Source organism: Chironomus tepperi, unplaced genomic scaffold (assembly GCF_022539635.2).
Source record: "Chironomus tepperi strain 1889 unplaced genomic scaffold, CSIRO-AGI_Ctep_v1 contig_335, whole genome shotgun sequence".
Lineage (NCBI taxonomy): Eukaryota > Metazoa > Arthropoda > Insecta > Diptera > Chironomidae > Chironomus > Chironomus tepperi.
Genome location: NW_027226457.1, coordinates 41,803 through 61,559, shown reverse-complemented (window position 1 = coordinate 61,559; position 19,757 = coordinate 41,803). Strand labels below are relative to the sequence as shown.

Here is a 19,757-nt window from a genome sequence, read left to right as displayed (position 1 = left end):
ATTTCAAGTGTAATTTTGGGCTCCAAACTCGTATTCTGCTGAATAGCTCTAGAAGTTATCCTTGTGTTTAATCTCCATTTTAAATCAATAAATTTGTCTTTAGCTCTCAAAAGAATATCGTGTTTTTCGGCAATAAAATTCGAAATTAATTTAATTTGTTTATCATAATTTTGATTCTCATATGCTTGATTTATATATGATGTAATAAGTTCCTCAGATTTGCATTTTCGTAGTTGCATCAAAATTTTTACAAAGATTTTTATATGCTTTTGTTCTTCAATTGGTTCCAAATAATGGTTTTCAATATTGTTCAGAAATAAATTTAGTGCTATAACAGAACAAAAATAATTATTTATTTTTAATTTTATATTATTATGATATTATTATACTTTCTGGTGTCATCTTTAAAATTTCCTCTAAATCATTATTTTCTTTTTCACTTAAATCCATTTTGATGATACTGTTGTTTACACTATCATTGAAGCAAATTTTCGAATATCGAAATTTTTTAGCTATCATTGATATTATGTTTTGAGAATCATTACTATAATTTCGGTCTTTCATAGTTTGAAAATATATTAATTTACAACAATTAAGTATTTAAAGTAAGATACAAATAAATACTCAAAACGCTTAATATTTAAATAACAAATTATAAAGCAAATAAAATAACGAATTTTATTTATTTTAAAATAACAAGTTTCGTATGATTTGTCGCATGATTTTCGGAGAATTGAAATGTCTACAAAGAACATTTTCAATAAATTTTAATGAAACCGTAAATGTAATCATTTAAAAAGTAATTAAAATTTCTCAGTGCTTAAAGAAGATTCCATCATGTTAAAGGTAGTTAATAAATGATGGGAAAGTGATAGAAAACTTAGAAATTTAATAGAATTTTAATATAATTTTTTTCCTGAAATTTGTTTTATTGTTTCGTGGCTTTCAAAACCAAATAATTTCTTTTTTAATTCACAGATTAGAGGTCAATTACATTTTGAAGAGAAATGGCCATCTATGGAACCAGTTGTGCTGAAACTTTTAGTCCAAGATCATATTGATAATAAGTGAGTTGATATGTTTAATTCAGTATTAGAGCCTTTAGTTGACTATTTATGTTTTTTAGTGAATGGCAAGATCTGTTTTACATGGTTCATTCTGTGTGCTTATGGGATGAAAAAGGGGCACATAAGATTCGTGATAGTTTAGAAGACTTGATAATAAAATTTATAAAACAGGCTCAAAAAAGGGTTTTAGTCGCTGGTGAAGAGCAAGCACTTTTAAAAGCATATATAATTGAATGGAGAAAATTTTTTACTCAAAGTTCATATTTACCTCTTCCATTTCGGCAATTGGAAACATCTCTGCAAGTATGTTTGAAACATTTTATTTATTAAAAATCAATTTAATTGTGTTATACAAAAAAAATACCATTCCAGACAAAATCATCGTCCAGTCATATAAATAATAGCACATCAAAAAAATCTTCCAATTCTGATGACACAGTCGTAAGAAAATTAATGTTAGACAGTTGGAATCAAAGTATTTTTATGAATGTGAAAGATCGTTTGCAAGATTCTGCCATGAAGTTAATTCAAGCCGAAAGAAATGGTGAGGCATTTGATTCTCAACTGGTTATTGGTGTTCGTGAAAGTTATGTAAATTTGTGTTCAAATTCTGAAGACAAATTAGAAATTTATCGTGAAAACTTTGAAGCAGCCTATCTACAAGCCACCGCTGAGTTTTATAGATTGAAAGGAAATGAGCAGTTACAGGCAAATGGGGTTCAAAGTTTTATGCGATATGCTGATGCAAAATTAAGGGAGGAAGAAGCTCGAGCTGCTAGATATCTCGAACCTGTTAGTGCTTCTGGATTGAGCGAATGTTGTGTCCGTGTTCTTATTGGAGATCATCTTCCTACTTTAATAGCTGAATGCAGACCTTTGATAGAAGCTGGTGAAACCGAACGTCTAAATTTAATGTTTCGACTATTGGATCGTGTGAATGGTGGAGTAGATCCAATGCTCAATGATCTTGAGAATCATATAGTTTCGGCAGGTCTTTCTGATATGGTTGCTTCAGCTGATGTCATAACACAAGATAGTGAAAAATATGTAGAAAGACTATTAGATTTATTCAGAAGATTTAGTAAACTCGTACAGGATGCTTTTAACGATGATCCAAGATTTTTAACGGCTCGTGACAAAGCCTTTAAAACCGTTGTTAATGATACAACAGTTTTCAAACTCGAATTACCAACTAATACTACTGCTAGAGGAACAAAAATCACTACACCTGAGAGTAAATGTCCCGAGTTGTTAGCAAATTATTGCGACATGCTTCTTCGAAGGACTCCATTAAGTAAACGATTGACGAGTGATCAAATCGAATTGCGCTTAAAGGATGTGCTCTTAGTATTGAAATATGTGTGTAATAAGGATGTTTTTATGAGATATCACAAAGCACATCTAACAAGACGATTAATACTTGACTCGAGTGCAGATTCTGAAAAAGAAGAGGATATGGTAGAATGGTTGCGGGAAATCGGAATGCCTGCCGATTACGTTAACAAACTAGCAAGGATGTTTCAAGACATTAAAGTTAGCGAGGATTTAAATGCTCAATTTAGATCTCAAACAACGCGACACGATGCAATTAATATTAAAATTCTAAATGCTGGTGCTTGGGCTGCTCGTTCAACAGAACGTGTATCAGTAAGTTTACCATTAGAGTTGGAAGATTTCATTCCTGAAATTGAAGAGTTTTATAAAACGAAACATTCTGGGAGGAAGTTACAATGGTATCATCATATGAGTAATGGAACAATAACTTTTGCAAACAACGTAGGACGGTTTGATTTAGATGGTTAGTTTGTATAGTTATTTTTAATAATCATAATAATAATAATTTTGTAAAAAATTTCAGTGACAACATTTCAAATGGCCGTTCTTTTTGCATGGAATCAACGACCAAATGATAAGATATCATATGAAAATTTACGACTTGCTACGGAACTTCCTGATCCAGAATTAAGAAGAACTTTATGGTCTTTAGTAGCCTTTCCAAAACTTAAAAGGCAACTCCTTCTCTTTGATCCAATAGTTCAAGTTCCAAAAGATTTTGATGAAAATACAGTTTTTTGGATAAATCAGGAATTCTCGCTCGTAAAAAATGGAAAGCCTCAAAAACGTGGAAAAATTAATTTAATCGGAAGACTTCAATTGAGTACAGAACGATCACAACAAGAAGACAATCAGTCGATCGTACAGTTGAGGATTCTCAGAACACAAGAAGCAATCATAAAGATAATGAAGATGCGAAAAAGAATGACTAATGCTGCTTTACAGGTAAATAAAATTTAATATAACACATGTAAACAATTCAACATTTAAGTGCTTACATTTTTTAGGCTGAACTAATTGAGATTTTGAAAAACATGTTTTTGCCATCTAAGAAGATGATAAAGGAACAATTGGAATGGTTAATAGAACAAAAGTATTTAGCTCGTGATGACAGTGATATTAATGTATTTACTTATATGGCTTAAAAATAATAAGGCATACGGACTCTTCATTTTTTTTGTTTTGTTTTTCTTTTAATACATTTCCAAATCACTTTTGAAACATTGTTTGAAATAAGAAAATTGACATTTAATTTTATTTTAATAAAAAAAAAAAAACGGTTTATGCTACCTTCATTGATCACATGTACAAATTACTTTTTTCTTGAAATGATCGAATCTTTGCACATTCATTATATTTTAATCCTATGCGGTTAAGATGATTTAAGATTTTATTAATTGTTATCTCATCATAAATATCAATGTATATTATGTAGCACGAAAATGATTGATCACTCAATAATCTCTTTGTGCTTACTGCTGAACCTATTCCAGTTATGAAATTTGGAGGTTTTAAAGCCTCTACGTCATTGAATTTAGAATTAATTCCTTTAATACAGCAATCGTCAGGAATTTTATCAGCTTTGAGATCGGATGCTCGCTGTAAGGAAACAATTGTTACATTGTTCGCTTTGTTTATGAATGTGTTCAAAAGATCAGAAATGGAAGCAACATAATTTAGTTCTTGTTCTTCGGCCACACATAGCATAGTTGCTTCTTCGACTTCAAATATATCAACATTTCTTATTTTGCAAATCAGCTTCAAATTACTATGCAAAACTGAGTCTTTTAGAAGGTTTTTAGCATTTTCTCCTTCGACAACAATAAAATGGTCAATATTTTTTTCAATATTCCTCTGACATTCATCAATGCACCATACAATGTCGGGTCTAAAAGTAGTAAATTAACAAAATTTTCCACACTGGTTTTATTTCAATAAATTCCTACATTAAAGGGGTGGAATTTTTCAAATTAAACCAGTATGCCAAATACAAATAATAGGAGAAGTTAATATAATATGTAATGGATTTTTCGTTTAAGTCTTTCCAATATAATTCCATTTTTTCAAACATGACTTAGCATTTTTTTATAGGTTCGTTTTTAATAAATTACTTACTGATTGAAGTTGATGTTTGCATCATATTCATCAAAGAAAGCTCTTGATACTGGATCAATGATTATTTCTCCAAAATTAAGATCCATATTTTCTGAAGCCGCGTAAAATATTTTTCACCACACTTTTTGCACTACAATTTTTAATTTTAATTAGATCTTGAAGAAAAGACTTTTAGACAACTAATTCTCGAAAATACTGAAAGTTGCGATGATATTTACACAACAAGCAATGTTCTTGATATTTAAAAAGTAGATTAATTAATTTTTACAGCTTTTTGCTAACTTTAGTTTGTTTTTGTTTTTAGCGCAATTTCGAAGCTTGTTTCAAAAGATAACTTAATAATGCACAATGTTCGTTTGTTCCACTGAAAATTTAAAAGATTCAATTCAACGCACATATACTTTAATTAATATTTTTTTGTTAACAAGAACAGCACGTTTTTTTCAATGATTTTACAGTGTTTCTTTGATAAATTTTGAATTTGTCGAAACTGTTAAATAATTTGAATTATAAAAAACCGTTGATGAAATTCTCAAATTTTTTTGTGTGGTGATTAAGTCTACTGGATCTTGTGTTTAGGTCGTGGTAACTTGGACCTTACTGGTTCCTATTTTTAGGTCGTAGAAATGACTTAAACTTAACTGGATCTTGGTTTTTTTAGATCAGGGATGTGACTTGAATATTGTGTCTTGTTTCTTCATACAATTGGACAAATGGACACAAACATATAAAATTCAGCTAGTATTAAGTTCAAATTTTTGTTAGAATCGTTCTTTTTCAAAAAATGCGAAGTAATTATTTTTTTTGCTACGACAAAAATGCGCTGAAGTGACTCGATAAGAACGATTACTTTTTTTTTGTTATTTAACTGTCTTTTTTAAATTTGAATTTTTAAGCTCCCAGCAGTGAACAAAAATGAGCAAAAAACGTAGCACAAATTTCTTAAAGGTTGCTGTATCAGGGGTATGCAAGTGATTTTTCTTTCTAATCAAAATTTTTAGTAAATTAATTTTCCGAAAAAGTAAAAATAAAGGTGTAAAATGGAACAAACAGCAACAAGTAGTAATTCTTCAAGTTTCGAGGATCTAACTAAAGATAATGAAGTTGAAAATATGCAAAAGGATGAGAATTTCATGGACATTTTGGGAAATAATCAACTCACAAAAAAAGTAAGTGGAATTTTATTTTAAAGAAATTTAATTCACTGACTGCTGGATCCTTTGATCAGTTGCTCGTTAAAGGAAAGCCTGAAACACGACCAGAACGACTTTATATCTGCAAGATCAATTTAATAGGCATTTTAGAAAGTAATGGCGAAGAAGTTGAAAATTATAATGACTTTGTTTTTCAATTGTCTGATCAAGAAATTGTACAAGGTATTTGCATAAACTTTATTTATTTAAATTTCATAAATAAGCAGCTTTGTATTATTTTTTTTTTATAGGTTTGGATATGGCAATTGCTTTGATGGATGTTGGTGAAAAATCGTTAATAAAGTGTACTTCGAGATTTGCGTATGGATCAATTGGATTACCATCTAAGAACATTCCACCAGATTCAACAATCCTTTATACTGTAGAGCTTTTGTCAGCACACGAAGAAAGTGACTTAGAAAAGAAGTCGTATGAATCACGAAAGGAAATTGGAAATAAAAAGCGTGAAAGGGGAAATTATTTTTTTGAAAGGCAAGAATTCAATTCGGCAATACAATTATACAGGAGAGCATTAGAATATTTAGATGAAAGCGAAGGAGGTATAAAATATCCAACTGGCGATGAAGATTCCGAGCCTACAAATTTACAACTTCAAGATTTATTGGAAGATCGTATTAAAGTTTATAATAATTTGGCTCAAGCTCAAATGAAAATTCAAGCATATGACACAGCTTTAAAATCAATCGATACGGTGCTTCAATGTCAACCTAATAATGTTAAAGCACTATATCGCAAAGGTAAAATTCTTGAAGCCAAATCTGATGTGACTCAAGCTATAAATTTCCTAAGAAAAGCTGCCATTCTCGATCCAGACAACAAAACAATACAAAATGAACTATCAAAGTTGATTTTAAAATCAAAACGAGAGGCACGAAACGAGAAAGACTTGTATCAAAAAATGCTTGGTCAAGCTCAAAAGCTTGAGACAAAGGCTCAACAAAAGAAATCATCAAATTCATCCAATAACAGTTCACCTAATCGATTGAAGCTATGGTCCTATACATTAGGATCAATTTTAGTTAGTGTAGCAGCAATTGCAATTTACAGATATAAATATGGAGCATAAAAGGTGTATTTTACAATTATTTTTTAAATGGTTTTGGCATTTAATATTTAGTCACATGCATCATTGGGAATGAACGAATATTTTTGTTATAACTTTTTTTTTAGAAGTAATAAAATTTCAAATATAATGGTAGTTATTGAAAATGTCTTTATTCTATATATATTTAATTCAATATTTATTATATAATAAATGCTAGGTAGTCCTTATGTTAATTGAATTCCAAGCACCATTGAAAGAAAGAATAATATGTAATAATATCATTCTTCATTGATACAAAATTAATTAAAATTCATATTTTTCTTTTACTTATGCTCAGTTTTAAATGTGAATTGCAATATGACATCAAATATATGATTTGTATTTTATAGGCAAAAAAAAAAGAAAATAAATAAATAAATAAATAAAATATCCCAACGTCCCATATTCATATTTTAGCGCATTTTTATAAACTTGTTTGGAAAAGAAAACTTTATAATGTACGTTGTTCGAGCAGAGGCAAACTTTTTAACCGGGCTTAATCAGAACAATCTTATCTTTATATTGTGCCCCAAAATGGCTTGGATCATACTGAATCTTGCATTTTGGGTAGAAAACACTTAAGCTACTGGATTGTATTTTTGCTGAGACAAAAATGCGCTGAAGTCACTCGAACAAACATGAGGACTTTTTTTTATATTCTTTTCTTTATAATAATTTCTGTTATTCTTAAACTATTCATTAATGGTATGTGGTCAATAACTGAGTATTAATTTTTGTATGCATGAAATATGAAAATGCTAATGCAATGTTTGTTGCTATTTCAAAAATCAATATGTTAATGTGATTGATTTTGTAAAAATTGAGTTTATCGTACAACGTTTAACGGAAAAGTTGAATTTTTAGAAACAACAATTAGCGATAATCTGTCGCTTACATCTTTACTTAATTCAAACCACGAGCACTTGCCAATTAGTGATATTTCTTCAAGAGTTGGCTTAAATACAACTAACAATGTTAGACAAATGCCATCTGTAACGTTTGATGTTGATGATGATGGATCGTGTTCGATAGATAGGAGACCAACCGGTCTGTGCTGGCCAACTTCTGCTCCAAACAATTCAACCATAAATTTTCTTAGTGTTGAATGTAAACTTTTTGAAGGGTGGATTTCCACAATTGGAAAGTGATTTTTAATGCAATCACTTATCAAAACATTTACTCGATGAGGAGAGGCCCGTTTGCGTACAGCAATTACGACTCTCAAATAGTTTTTACTATGGGCTTTTAAAGAAGGCAGTATACTTCTATGCCAAGTTGAATCTTTAGGTTGGTTGTAATAGTTTCTTCCTATTTCAATTATGTTCAAAATATCATTGCTTCGTAATATAACTTCGTCTAGATTCTTAAGCCACTTAGCCTGTAGACTTTCCTTATCGGCACGTGAAGGTGTTTTTAATTCACCATTTAAAACATCACCAGTTACAACGAAACGAAACCATGAACCACTTGCAGATTCTACTGCTAATAATGTTGTTACTCTGATATTTAGACCTGTCTCCTCGTATACTTCCCTCTGTGCTGCTTCTACTATTTTTTCACCAGATTCGATACGGCCTGCTGGCAAATACCATTTTCCAGCACAAGATTTTTTTGCCTCTTGCATCATTAAAATCTCATTATTTTCATTAAATATTACACATGCAACTATATAGGAAACTGTTTTACCCAAAATGGGTTGAAAATCTGAACTAGCTGTTGTCTTAATGCCTTGACTTTCCGCAAACGAATTTTGTTGTTCTATCGTGAAATCACATAATTCCGAAGTCATTTCATCAACAGCTTGGCCGCCATCCAGTAATTTCAATAATGTTGATTCCATCATTTAAATTTTGTATTCGTGGAATTTTGTTTACCTAATTAAATATTTCTCATATGTTTTGATTATTTTTAATTTTCAACAAAAACTTTAACTACACTTTATAACAATAAAAAAAATCAGATGTGGCACTTTAGTAAATTTCTAGATACTATGATTTTTACATTAAAAATTTGATGAATTTAATTCAGGAAAAATAAAAAATAAAATTATTTGTTATGTTGGAGCATACTTTTTAGAAATAATAAAATTGATATTTGTTCACTTTGTCTGGCTCAAGTCTGACTATAAAAACATTTTTTTTAAGGAAATAAAGCATTTTCTTTTTCGTTTACATAATCGTTTTTGAATAAATTGAAAAAGCATTAAGTCATAATGAATTTTTTATTCAATCTGACATTATTTTTTTCAAATCCTTTGTGTTGCGCTTAAAAATCATTTACGATTAAAATGTCTACTTTCTGTATATTTTTGAGAGAAAAGTTTGAAATGTGAGAAAAAATTTCATTCCTCTCCCTCTCTTTTCTCTGAAATATTTTAAATAGGTGAAAGAACATTTTCAATGTAAAAAAACCAAATAGAAAAAACTGATATAGATGTAGGCACTGCGACCGGAAGAAAATAAAAAAGCTTTAAATTTGAGGTTTTTCAAAAAGAGTAGATCAGAATTAAACGCAGTATTTACATTTGTAGTATTTACAACGCAGGTATTATAATAAAGTTTCAGAAAACGAAGTTTGTATTAAAATGTAATTTTTAAATGTTTTTTATGTGTAAATAGTCAAGAAAATTCTTTAAGTACATATTTCAACACAAGGAGTTACACTACAGGCTACCGACAGGCCAAGCATGGACAGTAAAAAAATCAAAAAAGTTTATGTATCTTGTTCAATTTTTATTTTGGTGGTTTCTCCTGACTAGAAAATTTTTACTTATTATAGATAATTAAATCTTGATGTCAAAATCTTGTCATCTTATTTGGTGAAGGCAAATTGGTATTTATAATTTCATTAAAATTTAAACTATATTGCATATTCCTGCGTCCGCTCCGAAGAGGCAACGTAGGAGCCTCACTGGGAGATAAGTATGAATCATTAGGCAAATTCGTTTGATCACTCTCCTCTCCAATAGATCTTGATCGCAATGTTGGATTAACACATTCATATATACTCTAAATAAAACAAAATTTTTAATATCAATAAATAATAGTGTAAATTCATACAACACATACCGGTTCAGAGATGAACTGATTAGCTTGAGCAAATGCCAGAGACGTTAATGATGGGAGAGCTTGTGTAAAATCTGAACGAGCTATTGATTTTACAATTAAATAGCATCTAGGTACCATAAGGGCAGCTAATATAACCCATGCTGTTGATTGAACACCTAATGAAATCATTATTTCTCGAAAATTATTATCAATCATGCTCAATGGTATCCATATAATCCAACAAATAATACACAAAATTGTTGTTATCACCATTAAAATCCCTTCATGATAATTTCGCTGCGATTTAAACATGAAGGGTGAAAGACTGAGGAGCACAATTAAAATGAAACCATCATATCCTACTACAGCCCAAAACCAATTGCCATTGTATATGCTAAAGCATGTTAAATGTTTGCTATTTGCATGCATTACAATAAGTAGCTGTATTGAAAGCCCGAGTTGAACTATAAAACAAAAAAAGCAAATAATGCTTTGAATGTAGCCATTTACATGAGACAAAAATCCTCCTTCACTACCAATCGATGCCAACATAATGGCACGTGATAAAAGTAGTGAAAACGTAAGACAGTAGCTTACCGACACAAGAAATAATTTTATAATGCACATAGAATTCATTACATTATCATTTTCAAATAAATCTGCACTTTTGTATTCAATAGTAAACGGAAAGAACGAAGTAAATTGAGCAATCAAAGCAATCAGCATTACAACAGATCCTATTGGATTTCCTTCAAGCACATCATCCATACATATTCTAACTAAAATAAATGTCAATATAGCCATACTAAGTAGAATTCCTAGTGTAGACATCGTTAAACCAATTGCAACCCAAATCTCAGATTTTAGCTCCCAAAATAACTCTTGCATCTCTCCATTAATTTTTACATTTGTATCAAGCAATTCTGGATGAAACACTTCTTTGGGATTAAATGAATCTATATGATTCCTTTCAAGTTCACTTTCGTTTAAAAGACTTGAATTTAATGCTTTGGATATATTATCACATTTTAACAAAGATCCTAATTTTATCCTTTCCTTTCGATCTTGAATAAAAACTGTCGTAAGGTTAGTAATATAATTTGATATAACCAATTCATTTAATTCAGTTGCAGTAGAGGATGATTTTTGATATAAAATATAGTTCATTTGAGCTTCAAGTATATTCATTTCTAATGTAGTTAGTACACTTTTTGGATTTTGATATGATATATCTCCAATCACTTCTAAATCGATACATATTTCACATTTCTTAAGACTAGACTTGACGTTTGTAGTAGACGTATTATTGAACTTCCCTATGGCTTTGTTAATAGTTTTTAATATTTCTAAAAATGCTGAACCAATCGATATAAATGTTGAGGGAAATGTTTGTTCTAAATCATCAATTTGTACTTCATTTTCTTGTAAAATGTATGCTCCAAGAGGAATTTCTAGTAAAATATTTAAAATAAAATAAGTAAATAAAAATAAAAATCAGGTTAATATTTTACCAGATATATGTATTTTTTTGTTTTGTGATGCTAACGGTACTATAATAAGGCTTTGATTTGTACTAAAACGAACAGATTTCATGTAATCTTCATCACCAATATGAACCAAAATATTATCACTGGACGGAAAGCTTTTAAAGCAAAGACTTTCTCGCTTCATTATGCTTTCAAACTCTCTTGCTCTAATAATGGAATCTGCTTTTATTTCGACTGAGATACCTTTTCTTTCAATTTTTAATGGCAATTCATTTAAAAGATGAGCAACTCTTTGCATTTTGATAGTTTCAGTATTAGGAAGAGGCCACATTTTAAGCTCATAATTTTTGTCACTTTTCAAAATACGATGCCACAGTGAATGCGATACGAAAATTCCTAAAAAATAAATTACGGATAAATTAATAATTAAAAAATATTATGCTAAAAAACGAGGTAAAAAATTCATCAACAAATCTTTTGGTTCTTATTGCAATGATACTACTTTAGAAACTTGTTGTTTAACACAGTTATTTCATATTTTATTTTAATTTTTAGAACTATATTGGAGAAAAAAGTAAAATCAATAAAAGTATAGCAACTAAGGTGTTTGTTACTCTTTTTTTTTGTAATGGTAACTATGATGTTTAGCCAACATTCAAAACCATATGATAACATATACTATATATGTAGATACAAGCTAAATTAAATTTTTAACTGATCCTTGTTTTCATTGCTATTTAATATTTTTTTTAACCAGAGATTTTAATCCAAAAATTTGTGATAGAAATTGTGTTTTGCTTACCAAAAGGATTATCAGCACAATGTTCTAAATAATCAAATTCATTTTCGAGTATTTCCAAAAAATCCACTGCGTTGATAACGTTTATTATGCGAACACCTAATCATAATTTTTTGAAATCTTATAGAAATTGCATTTTAGAAGAGTATGAGCTTGCTTACCAATTGAATTATTATTAATTAATAAGCCTAGTTCATTTATTCGTTTAGTAATATATTGTACTGTATTCGAAGCATTGTCATATTTTTGTAAAATAAAAGAAACAATTATATTTCCAAAAGTCGTTTCAACATGATAATTTTTATGATTTGCATTTTCAGAACAATTATTATCAGATGTTGTAGCAACATCATTTTCGTCGTAATCTGATGGATCTATAAGATGAAGTCGAGTAACTGTTTCATTATAAGATGTAATAGTTGCATTTGACCAAATGTCAATTGCAGTTGGTAATGATTCCAAATTATATTGATGAGTGTTTAATTCAGTAACATTTTCCAGTCTTGCGGAATTTTCGCTTCCAATAATTTGAAGGAAAGTATTGAAAAAGCCTAATGATAAATTTAATTTTACTTCATTTTCGAAACATTAGCATTTATGAGAATCCCTACCTAACATAAAGAAAAATTTCAAGCTCATTTTTTCCACTTTATAGTTTTTATCGAAATTTTTAATTTCTATTTTGCTTCTAATAATTTTTCTTTTGTTCTACACTATGTTTTTTTTTTTTTGTTGTTGTTGCACATGTATTGCTAACTCATAATTTAAATTTCAATAATATATAAATCATTTAACTCAACTTTAAAATCATTTAAATTTTTGTTTTTATCGAATTTTTCTCATAATTGTTTTTCACTTAATTTACATTTGTTGTTGATCCTTGACGTAACCAATTTTATATACAAGGAAGGAGAAAATGAGAATCATTAAAAAATCAATAATTCTACCACAACTTGTTAAGCGGCAAACGTGCTTCAAGCACAACGTTTGAAACAGGAATGAGCATAAGTTTGAGCCAAATAGTTTTTTGTGTTGTTCTCTATTAAAATATTATAAAGCAAACAAAAAATCTACACATAAGTTCACGGTTCGATTGTTTTTTCATTATTATTATTAATATAATTTCGTTCATTATGCTTTCTGTCATTCCGCTTTTTAAGCCCTGTCTCTTTTTATAATCATTAAATTTCCTTAAGAAAACATTTTTGCTTATATTTTGAATTTTTATGACGTCAAAAAATTAAAATATTCCCATCATGCTTTATGGGGTTTTATTCTTATAATTTGTTTTGCTTTTAAAAATCATGTTACCCTACAAAAGGTATTTGGAAACATATACATATGAATATTAATTGTAGAGAAAATTATCTGTAGTAAATTTCACAACCAATGCGTATGATAAATGAGAAATAAATGCAAAATTAAAATAATAATAGTAAAAATAGAGAAAATTTTTGATGAAGCTCGATCGGGACATTATCACATTACTGCCATAATTTATGTGTTTAGTTGTCGAATTCTGTCAACAAAAAAAAAATCTACTTGCGGTAAATACCTTCAATTTCCAAACTATTTAACGAAAGTGCGAAAAGGTCAATTTTCTATTGTTTGCAAAAAATGATAAATGATTTTATTAAGAAAAATAATTCAGAAAATAATAATTTAACTGTATATTATGTTAAATTTTTAAGTAGTAAATAAAATATAATGAGCGCTAAATTGAAGAAAAAAAATAAAATGCCAAACTTGTGGCTTCTTTGATGTAGAAAAATCAATGATCTTTAAAAAAATCTATACTGAATGATCAAATTTTCGTTGGGACAATATTCCGTATACATACATATGTATATTATTTTAAAATGTGGTGAACAATTCGTCACACATCAATGGCGCATGAGCCTTATTTATCTCTCTCATGCTGTTTTTGTTGAGTAGGAAGCTCTCAAATTCATTGAAAAAAATTCTCCTTTTCCATATCAAGTTGTTCAATAGACAGTATCAGAAGTTATATTATTTTATCATTATTTAAGGAAAAACTTTAAATGTTTAATTATTATAAATGGTTTTTTTATTAGCAGGAATTATACATAAACGAAATTTTGTTAATACTTTATGATAAAAGTTTAAATGAGTCAAAATAATTATTTTTATCATCAAAAGTGATTACATTTTTACATTGAAAATAAAATGGATATCTAAAACTATTTTTTACTGCAGATAATATTGATTGTGTGTATTAACGATTATTATGGAGTATTGAAATTAGAGAAAAGTGAATTTTAAATTTAGGATTTAAATAATCAGACAAATAGCTTTAAATCAGTTCATGTCAAAAAGTATTCATGAAGGAGTTCCAATGAAAAAAAAAATGATAAAAAAAGAAAAATGAGAAGAAATTTGGTGGGATAGAGAACAAGGAAGAAAAACTTTGCAGTTATTTTTTATGATTTTTTTAAAGAGTGCATTAGAGTATGAGTGAGTGAAAGAGAATAACAACATCGTTGATGAGAAATATGAATGAAAAGGATTGTAGTGGTTAGAAGCAAAATTGTTTGTGTAAAGTATTTCAGCTTAGAATACTAAATGAACTACAGATGATGCATTTCATTTTTCAATTTCTACAACGAACATAACATTTCTTAGCTAAAAGAATAAACAATTACTTAATTTATGCATCATTTACTTTCTTAAGAAAACAAATTTTGAATGATTACGGGGACATTAATGTCATCGGCGAATTGGATTACACGTCCAAGTAATGAAGGTATAAACATTATAGGTGAATATTTTCATTCAGTTACAATGTTATTTTATATCAGTGCAAATTAAACCCTTTTTACGTCGAAAAGGAGGGTCTATGCCAAATTAACAGAATAACTAGAATTATGTATATATAATTGTCAAGGAAAAATATAGATTGAACTTTCAAAAAATGTTTCGCAACACATTGTTTAAAATGATCCACACTCAAAATTAAGTAAATTTTAAGCATTTGAATAGCCAATGTAAAACTTTGAACATGTCAACTCTATATAAAATTCGATTCTCTATCGTAGTAGAATTGATAACTAATATTACATAATTTTAATATCAAATTAAAAGCCAAATTCGGTTAAAGATTAAATAATCAAATTTTAAAAATAATTTGTACAACCTAGATTTTTAAAATTGCGTATTCACACTGTTTTGGTAAATAAAATCCTTTTAGGAAGATATTCAAAAACAAATTTGTGACAAATGATCAAATTAAAAAATAAGCTTCCATTAAAGAGCTTTTATTCGTAAATGAAAACAAAAAAGAGATTTTTTAGCAGAGAAAGAGAGAAAGACACAAGGAGGAGAGAAATTAGTAATGTTCTCTTTTTGACGTCATATACCTACTTTTTTATTTTCTACTAGGATACAATACCAATAATGGAAAGTTTCATTAATTAGGAGCGTGAATTAAAATTTTTAACTTTATAAGAATTACATAGATCAAAACGTGATTTTTAGATTTTTAAAAATAAGCCCGAGTCGAGAACGAAATGACAGAGAGAATCGCAAATGCTCATGATTATATTTATTCATATTAAAATACTTTTTTAGATGAACCAGTCGATTCATCAGTTATATCACCAGCACATGTATCAAATGAGAAGGATGTAAAGGACAATAATAATAATACATCTTTGAACAATGAAGCAAATGGGCGCTCAGCAGCTCTCGAAAGAGCATATGTACATGAAGTTTATGAGAATTGTGAGGAGCCGGCTGGAAGCATTCGGCCTAAAGTTGCACAATTCTTAGCAGGTCTAGATCCCGGTTCTTTTGTTTGCGATGTTGGATGTGGAAATGGGCGATATCTTACAGCTGGATGCAATAATTCCATTTATTCTATTGGTGTAGATAGATGTTGTCGTTTGACTAAAATTGCTAATAGTTCAGGTGCTGAGGTAAACAATTATCTCCAATTTATTTTTAATATACTTGTTGAATAACCATTTGGCATGTTTGCAACAAATTTTTTCGCTAGGTCGCTATTTGCGATAATTTGGAGCTGCCGTTTAAAAACGAAAGCTTTGACGCTGTCTTATCATTAGCAGTCATACATCATTTTGCTACAACTGAACGTCGAGTTAGTGCAATTAGAGAACTTGCAAGAGTATTGCGAATAGGAGGTCGTATGATTATTACAGTTTGGGCACTAGAGCAAAAATCAAGACGATTTGAATCACAAGATGTTTTAATACCATGGCAATCGTCAAAAACAAAAAATATAGCTACAACATCAGATGACGAAGATGAGGATGAGTTTCTTCCTCCTTACCATGCATACACTTATACAGAAGATTCAATACATTCAAATTCAAGTCGATCTCAAGGTGATGGTGATAGCTCAAGCTTGTCATCATCATCTCCAAGTGATACCTGTTATAGCTTTGTAAGGCGTGCACTTCAAGTGAGAGTTTTTTGGCAGTTAATTTAAAAATATTAAGTTTTTAATTATGTTATTTTCGTTTATAGAAGTTGGCTGGTGGAAAGAAAAGTCCTTGGTTTTTAGACTCATGGACATCAAAGGATACAAAAAATGATAGCAGTTTAGATTATGAAGATGCAAAGGATCTTCCAATTGAATTAAGACGTCTAGAAGATTTTGAAGATATTCCAGAACCCCTTTCATCTGCTGGTCTGAAAAGCCGAAGTTTAGGAAGCATTTTGAATCCTCCACCTAAGCAAATTGTACGCTCGCGATCAAGTGTTCCCAGTTTTGGAGCTGAAGTAAAGCAATCTAAATTGCTTAATGAACCAACACAAAATTTAAATATGAAAACAGTATTATCTACATCAATAGTCACATGCCAAGCATCATCCAATATTGGATCATCAAGACGCCCTAAACTTATAAAACAAAAACAATCGATATCTGATGATCCAGATTTACCCTTCGAAGAAAATTTATCTTACAAGCATATAGTTCACAGCGATTTGAGAACACAACTGCTTCGAAAACAAAGCTCTTTAAATGAAGAACTTATGGCAGAAAGTAGAATTCGTGAAAAAGAGAGAATTAGAAAAAAAATACAGAAGCAAATGTCATTGAATGAAACATTTCTCTGTCGCTCAGTGTTTACTAAACGTCTACAAGTAATTCGAGATGGTTTTACAACGAAAATAAAAACATCCACTGGAAGTTTGGAACGTGTAACAAAAAATGGATTAGTCAAAATCATGCAAAATATTAAAGGAAGTGGCAGTTCTGGCTATTGTAGCAATACTGCAACTACTAATTCTTTAATAAATCAAAATTGCGAAATTAATACAAGTAAAAACGGACCTATTTCCCGAAAATTAACAACAAACAACTCGTGTGAAAAAATATGTTTAAGTAAAGCTATATTCAGTGGAGATATTGATAAAATGCGAAGAGAAAGTGGATCAGGTAAGTTAATAATTATCATTAGTTAACCGGATATGCATATGTAATACCAAAAAATTTGTATAATTTTTAGACTCATCAAAAGATAGTAGTCTACAAAGCGACACTAGTATTGAATCGGAAGATAGCTTTGCATCTGTGATCTACATTCCTAAGAAGTCAGAAATATTATCAAATAATAATAAAATACCTTCAGTGCCAACTTCGCCATTGATAATGCCTTGTCCCACGCCAATACATTCACCAGCTCCGATAACAAATCAAAGACAATTTTCATCTACAACTGAAGAATTTACACGTTTTACATTTGAAGGTCCGAAACTTTTGGAAAAAGTTGATAAGCAAATAATGCTCCCATCAAAACAGACGGAGTTAGATGATAATTTCAAAAAACCGTCTACAAAATTGCAAGTAGCAAGCTGTGGAATGCAAACAAATATAAGCACAATAATTACACCGCCTACTCCGACGTCATTGTCAATGGAAAAAACAAACAATTCTTCTTTACCTATAAAGATGATACCGAAAGTAACTCGTGAAGCAATACGCGATTTACCACTAATACCAAAGTTTAAAAAGCTTTCCAGCTTTCCAATTGTTAGACGTATTTCTTCATCTAATTCAAACATTGTGGTGCCAAAATTATCGTCATTGGAGCTATTCAATCCCGAAACAGATGATTTAGATAGTGATTCAAGTGATGAAGCCTCATCTCCTGATTCTATTGATAGTGTTATAAATGCTTTGCAAACACAGGCTACAAATACTCCAACAGAACCGTTGTTACAAAATATGGAAAATACAGACCCATCATACGACCTAATTCCAACAAAATGTGAAAACAATTTGTCAGCACAAGAATTCATATCAAATAATTCTAACGATCTCAACGACCCTTTACCAGTAGCACCGTTGATCAAAGCTGCAGCTGATGTAGCAAACAAATTAGAAAATGCAGTTGAAATGGTAATTCGAGAACAAGAAGCAAGTTCAGTAACAAATGAAATAGCTTCAAATATCATTATCAACAAAAACGATATTAATCTCAATGTAAAAATTAATAGTCATTATAGCAATAGTATCAATAGTTGTAACAATATTCCCAAAAATGTAATCAGTGATAAATCTGGTGATAAGTTAGAAAGTTGTAAAGAACATTTGGTAGATTTCGCTGAAAAATTGAGTGCTCAATTATTAAAAGAATTAGATAATGAAACATTAAACAATTATGAGCACAGATTTGTTAGTGATATTTATTCAGAAGCAAACAAAGTTCCGGATGATCCTTATGTTCGTAAAATTAATGGTGATATTAAAAATTTGAGTTTATTGCGTGATGAACTACGTGAAAGGCGATTAATGTTGGCAAATTTAAGTCCACAAAATCGAGAACTAAGTACACAACATGATTTCGATTATTCTCAACAATTTTCAAGCATTCCTCCATCCACTATACAAGAATTAGAGGAAGACGATTCACCTCCATTATCTGCAAAAATTCAATCACATTTATCGCAAAACTCAAATTTAATCTCAAACTTAGGAAGTTCGCCGCAAACAGTAAAAAAGCAACAACAGAAAATTAGTGATTACATATTAGAAGAGAATGAAGAAAATGAAGATGATGCAAGTTCAAGGGCTGACGAGGATTCAAGCTCAAGATCGCGCATCAGTTTTAGTTTGAGTTACAATGCATCTAATAACAACTATAGTAACACACACGATACTGCGCTTTTATTACAAGAGGACAGCTTTGAAGAGAACGATAATAGTAATTCATTTGGCCTTCAACATATGAAGCAAAACTTATTGAAAACAATTAAATATCCACCAAAGTTGAATGATAGTAATAATAATAGTAATTCAAATTCATGCGAATCTTGGACTAATAGTAATCCAGCATCACTTGATAGTCCTTCGGTTGGGGGTGGCTCGGCAACGCATCATGTTTTCCACCATGTGTTTCGAGAAGGTGAACTCGATTCACTCATTAATAAGCATGTCAATAATTTACATATTGTATCATCTTACTATGAACGTGCATCCTGGTGCGTTGTATGTGAAAAAGTGCAAGTTTGGACCATATGAAATAAAAAATTTTGCACAAGAGTAAGTTTCATAAATATATATATATATATATATATATATATATATATATATATATATATATATATTGGAGTTAAAAGTTTT

At 29.7% G+C, this 19,757-nt stretch overlaps 6 protein-coding genes and 1 pseudogene across 7 annotated transcripts; 3 read left to right on the top strand and 4 right to left on the bottom strand.

Annotated features, from left to right (window-relative positions):
• The first annotated feature begins 727 nt into the window (after window positions 1–727).
• Window positions 728–3,714, top strand: Cul5 (cullin 5). Its single transcript, XM_070643770.1, has 6 exons — window positions 728–846; window positions 979–1,067; window positions 1,127–1,370; window positions 1,440–2,865; window positions 2,926–3,347; window positions 3,410–3,714. Exons 1-6 carry the CDS (start codon window positions 838–840, stop codon window positions 3,545–3,547), a joined length of 2,328 nt encoding a protein of 775 aa, XP_070499871.1. The 5' UTR covers window positions 728–837; the 3' UTR covers window positions 3,548–3,714.
• LOC139093165 (uncharacterized) lies at window positions 3,588–5,296 on the bottom strand. Its single transcript, XM_070643774.1, has 2 exons — window positions 4,518–5,296; window positions 3,588–4,290 (listed from the first exon to the last, which is right to left on the bottom strand). The coding sequence occupies exons 1-2, from the start codon at window positions 4,601–4,603 to the stop codon at window positions 3,702–3,704; spliced, it is 675 nt and encodes a 224-aa protein (XP_070499875.1). The 5' UTR covers window positions 4,604–5,296; the 3' UTR covers window positions 3,588–3,701.
• Window positions 5,297–5,465: 169 nt separating this feature from the next.
• zda (peptidyl-prolyl cis-trans isomerase zonda) lies at window positions 5,466–6,940 on the top strand. The gene is made up of 3 exons (XM_070643771.1): window positions 5,466–5,686; window positions 5,746–5,893; window positions 5,962–6,940. The coding sequence occupies exons 1-3, from the start codon at window positions 5,558–5,560 to the stop codon at window positions 6,795–6,797; spliced, it is 1,113 nt and encodes a 370-aa protein (XP_070499872.1). The 5' UTR covers window positions 5,466–5,557; the 3' UTR covers window positions 6,798–6,940.
• A 36-nt stretch (window positions 6,941–6,976) lies between these two features.
• Window positions 6,977–8,849, bottom strand: LOC139093164 (8-oxo-dGDP phosphatase NUDT18). Its single transcript, XM_070643772.1, has one exon. The coding sequence runs from the start codon at window positions 8,656–8,658 to the stop codon at window positions 7,642–7,644; it is 1,017 nt and encodes a 338-aa protein (XP_070499873.1). The 5' UTR covers window positions 8,659–8,849; the 3' UTR covers window positions 6,977–7,641.
• Window positions 8,850–9,276: 427 nt separating this feature from the next.
• Window positions 9,277–11,867, bottom strand: boss (bride of sevenless). The gene is made up of 3 exons (XM_070644198.1): window positions 11,374–11,867; window positions 9,884–11,313; window positions 9,277–9,823 (listed from the first exon to the last, which is right to left on the bottom strand). The coding sequence occupies exons 1-3, from the start codon at window positions 11,678–11,680 to the stop codon at window positions 9,611–9,613; spliced, it is 1,950 nt and encodes a 649-aa protein (XP_070500299.1). The 5' UTR covers window positions 11,681–11,867; the 3' UTR covers window positions 9,277–9,610.
• Window positions 11,612–19,757, bottom strand: part of LOC139093469 (DNA replication licensing factor Mcm2-like) — a 30,067-nt pseudogene continuing 21,921 nt past the window's right edge.
• fid (fire dancer) lies at window positions 14,427–19,675 on the top strand. 2 transcript variants are annotated; one of them, XM_070644215.1, is made up of 5 exons: window positions 14,427–14,912; window positions 15,737–16,083; window positions 16,164–16,589; window positions 16,655–17,570; window positions 17,641–19,675. In XM_070644215.1, exons 1-5 carry the CDS (start codon window positions 14,855–14,857, stop codon window positions 19,653–19,655), a joined length of 3,762 nt encoding a protein of 1,253 aa, XP_070500316.1. In that variant the 5' UTR covers window positions 14,427–14,854; the 3' UTR covers window positions 19,656–19,675. The 2 variants fall into 2 exon arrangements, with proteins under 2 accessions (XP_070500316.1, XP_070500315.1); XM_070644214.1 differs by having other exon boundaries at window positions 14,427–14,927.